Source organism: Colobus angolensis, unplaced genomic scaffold (assembly GCF_000951035.1).
Source record: "Colobus angolensis palliatus isolate OR3802 unplaced genomic scaffold, Cang.pa_1.0 Scaffold159, whole genome shotgun sequence".
NCBI classification, from domain to species: Eukaryota; Metazoa; Chordata; class Mammalia; order Primates; family Cercopithecidae; genus Colobus; species Colobus angolensis.
Window position 1 is genome coordinate 5970647 of NW_012114699.1, and position 4772 is coordinate 5975418.

The window sequence follows — 4772 nt, forward strand, 5'->3', positions numbered from 1 at the left end:
TTTTGTATAATATAAAATATAATTTTTTTTTCCCCCGAGACGGAGTCTTGCTCTGTCGCCCAGGGTGGAGTGCAGTGGCGCGATCTCAGCTCACTGCAAACTCCTCCTCCCAGGCTCACACCATTTTCCTGCCTCAGCCTGTCGAGCAGCGGGGACTACAGGCGCCCGCCACCGTGCCCTGCTAATATTTTGTATTTTTAGTAGAAACGAGGTTTCACCATGGTCTCGATCTCCTGACCTCGTGATCCACCCTCCTCAGACTCCCAAAGTGCTGGGATTACAGGCGTGAGCCCTCACACCCGGCCATAAATAACCAATATCTTATCTTTCTCAATTGCAGTAAAACTAAATTAATAATAGTTTAAACTAACATTCTACAAGTGATGTATTTAGCTATTTAACCTATACTTGTTTGATGGTCTAGGCATTCAAATTTGAAACAAACATTAAAGGCCAATTCCTCAACTTTCAAAAAAAGAATAAATCATACTGAGTTATTTATTTCACATAAGAGTACATTAATGCTAACTTATCTGGGTTAATTTATTCAGGATCACAGCCATTATGACTTAACTTACCACGTATGGTTGTAAAAGTAATGCAACTGATTCAACATACCATATATGAAAATCTACCTCAATGTATAATTTGCATGATTTATAAATGATATTCTTTCAAGTTTTCACTTCTCCTCAAAAGATAATTTAAACCTATTTTAAGAACCTATCTAGAAAATACAGAGGCAGCAATAAAATATAATCTCAGCTTAGAATATTCAGAAAAAATGTGATTCTGGACATCACTGTTACTGTCAGACATTTAATTATAAAAATACAAGTCATCATAGTTATTAAAATTCTCTTTATCTATGCATCATTACTTTGCTAAAATTAGAAGCACAAGGAAACCAGCTGGAGATAGACAAGTATTTTACTAACTTTTCTCTAAAAATGCGGATAAGAAGCTCCACTGGTATTTAGACTTCATTGTTTAAGATTTTTCCACTTTATAAAACACTCCTAGTACCCATAAGTCTGTAGGAATAATTGTAAAATTAATAAAATTTATATCACATAATGAGATCTCAAAAGCATATTAGAAAGGCAATTTCCACCCTGTGCAGATAGGCCATCACCTCCATCTCAGTAGGATAAAATATAAGCAGTCTAAGTGAAGATTAGAGATAGGACAATCTGACAAATACAAGTCAAGAAACTAAAAGCTATCAGAAGCAATAACAGAAACAAAGCATTATCAACATACTAGCTAAAATGCAAAACCAAAATGGCTCTTCTCATTTTTCAGTAAAATAAGTACCTAAGAATGAGCTTTTTTACTTTAAGAAAATTCATTTCCGTCAGTTCAAAAATATAACAGCTTTATGGAGCAATCTGAGCAACAAAATATGTAAAGATAGAACTGGATTGTAACTCAAAACATCCATGGGTCCATACTGATATAAATAAATAACTGAAGATACAAACAAATTGGGGAGAAGGGGTAGATCTTCCACACAGAAAAGTATCAATTAATAAATATATATAGGTGGAATGAAGAAAAAACAAAATTACCATTAGGGAAACACCACAATAACTACTGCAGGCAAGCTCCACCAATACATGCTAAAATCAGTGAGTAAGAGTTTGAGAAAGATCTCCCCACAAGGTATTTATCAATTACAGAGGAAAAAATGGCAGAGGATGTATTAGAAGGCCTGGATTTCCAGGCAGAAGCCTGTCACAGGGGCGCTGCCCTGTGGAGCGACTCTACTAAGGCAATGCTGAGTGGAAATGTGAGGCTGGAACTCCTACAGAAAGTCCCCAACAAGGGCACTGCCTAGTGGAATTGAGGTTGTTACAGGGACCCTAGAATTATAGAGCCACCAGCATCCAGCAACTCCTATCTGGAAAAGCTGCAGGCACCATACTCCAATTCGTGAGAGCAGCCACGTGGGCTGTACCCAGCAAAGCCCTGGAGGCAGGGCTGCTCAAGTGCTTGGGGATCCCATCTCTCACACTAGTGTGCCCAGCATGTGGGACACAGAGTCAAGGGAGATCATTTTGGAGCTTTCAGATTTAATGTCTACCCTGCTGGGTTTTGGACTTGCATGGGGCTTGGTTCTCCCTTTCAGAATGGAAATGTTTACTCAATGCCTATATAACCATTGTATCTTAGAAATAAATATCTTGTTTTTCGTGTTACAGGCTCACAGCTGTAAGGAACTTGCATTGAGACTGAGATGAGACTTTGGACTTTTTAGCTGATGCTGGAACAAGCTAAGACTTCTGAGGACCATTGGGATGGAATGATTATAATTTGCAATGTGGGAAGGACATGAGATGTGGGAGGCCAGGGGCAGAATGCTATAGTTTGGACATATTTGTCCCCCAAATCTCACATGGAAATTTGATCCCCAGTGTTGGAGGTGGGGCCCAATAGGAAGTGTTTGGGTCATGGGGGCAGATCTCTCATGAAGGGCTTGGTGTAGTCCTCGAGGTAATGAGTGAGTTCTCTCACTCTATTAGCTCCTGACAAAGAGCCTAGCATTTCCCTCTTCTCTCCCGCACTGTCTCTCTCTCTGTCTCGACCATGTGGTCTTTACATACGCCGGCTCTCCTTTGCCTTCTTCCATAAGTGAAAGCAGGCTGAGCCCCTCACCAGAAGCAGATGCTGATGCCATGCTTCTCTTACAGCCTGTAGAACCATGAGCCTCAGGTATCCCTTTACAGCAACACAAATGTGCTAAGACAGTAGATATACCAATTACCCTGATTTGATCATTACACATTGTACATATGTAACAAAATATCACTCTGCATCCCATAAATATGTACAATTAACATGTGTCAACTAAAAATAAAAGGAAAAAATAATAAAGTCTATTTTTAAAGAAATGCAATGTGGGATACTAGATTAGATCCCCTGGAATCTAACACCAGTTAATTAGATAATTAACCAATATATTTTCCTGGCACAGGAAAGGACATTAGGAGAAAAACTGGTGTTAATTTCCCGGTTGTGATCATTATACTAACATGTAAACTGTTAATATTAGGGGAAGCTGAGTGAAGGATATAGGTTAGCTCTGTACCATTTTTACAACTATTCTGTAAGTCTAAAGTAATTTAAAAATAAAAAGTTTTAAAAATCCAGCCTTAATTTCAGTTTAAAAAACAAGATAAATAAAACCCCCGTTTCTTCAACAGACCACATGTAACAAAGTCCTTCTGCATTTAAGTAACTAAATGTTACTAATATTATTATTCATATAGTTAACATTAAGTGCCAGGCACTATTCTAATAACTTTATGAGTATTAACTCATTTCATCATCAGAATCCCTCTATGATGTAACTATTATAACCTCCATTTGATAAGTGAGAAAACTGAGAATACCCACAGTCACTTAATTAGTGACAAAAGTTGAGATTTCAGCTCCAGAATTCAGGAATTCAACCTCAATCCTACTCTGCTTCTCAATAACAAAAGTAGTACTAGCAGTAGTAGTAGTAGCAGCAGCAGCAGCAACAGCAAAAATGATGATGATGATGATGACGATAAACCAGTAAAATATATGAAAGATAAACCTTGCATGAGATCTCTAGACCTATGTCAAATTTCACTCTAGAGCAGGGTATTATAATAGGTAAATGCCAGGGTTATTTTATAATTGTTATAGGGAGAAATGCTCATTTGAGGTTCTAATGGTTGAGAGTAAAATGTTACCTTCTGTTTTTCTCTATAATCTTCTCCTTCAAACTTGTATAAACTTTGTTCGATGTCCATTCTAAAATTTCTTAGAGAAGACTCTCCCATTTTTTGCAGGCGCTCATTCATCTCTGCAGTCTAAAGATGAATACATTGAAATGAGAAAATAATCACTGAATTACTTGTAAAAGTCTGTGGAATCTCTACCTTTTTAGTAGTCAGGTTTTGACATGAAATATCCAGTCTGCTAATTTACAAGGTATGAATGCAATGCTAACATCAAACTTGAAGTATAAATTTTACTTGCCCAAGTATTTCAAATATTTAAATGGTGCTTCCTAAGTACTCTCACCCAGGCTTTCTTTAAAATCTTTTATCAGTGAAGTTGTAGCCACATTATAATCGCTCTTGCATAATTTAAATGGGACAAATAGCTAAAGCTAAGAGAAAGACAAAGATGGACTAAAATAACACATTTTGCATACCAATATGAAACGCATTAACACAAGATTATTCAAAATGCAGGTTATTACCTGAACTACAAAATTCTTCTGGAAAGCAAATTCAACCAGTTTACAAAATATGTAACAAACATAGTAAAATACACCATAGAGATGAAATCAGCAAAATCCACACTGTGATTAAGTCAAAAGGCAAACAACCTAGTCTTTTCACCAAATAAATTATAAGCAATACAATATATGGCAGGAGAAGGGGCCTATAGATTTTAAAAGATAGGGATGAAATCTCAACCAATGGCAATTTGTATTCTGATTTGCATTCTGATTTAAAAGCAAAAAGAAAACTTTTTAAGTATAAATATTTATGAAACAATTGTAAATTTGAATACTAACTGGATATTTGGTGTTATTAAAGAATTATTGGGGTTGGCCGGGCGCGGTGGCTCAAGACTGTAATCCCAGCACTTTGGGAGGCCGAGACGGGCGAATCACGAGGTCAGGAGATCGAGACCACCCTGGCTGACACAGTGAAACCCCGTCTCTACTAAAAAATACAAAAAAACTAGCCGGGCGAGGTGGTGGGCGCCTGTAGTCCCAGCTACTC

The 4772-nt window shown here is 37.3% G+C and overlaps 1 protein-coding gene across 3 annotated transcripts in view; it reads right to left on the bottom strand.

Moving 5' to 3' along the window:
* The window catches only part of SMARCA1 (SWI/SNF related, matrix associated, actin dependent regulator of chromatin, subfamily a, member 1), a 77104-nt gene that overhangs the window by 36101 nt on the left and 36231 nt on the right, over positions 1–4772 (bottom strand). For all 3 annotated transcript variants that reach the window (XM_011936967.1, XM_011936966.1, XM_011936968.1), the window contains one exon: positions 3726–3845. In XM_011936967.1, the coding sequence (XP_011792357.1) occupies positions 3726–3845 (120 nt within the window). The remainder of the gene's footprint in view (positions 1–3725; positions 3846–4772) is intronic.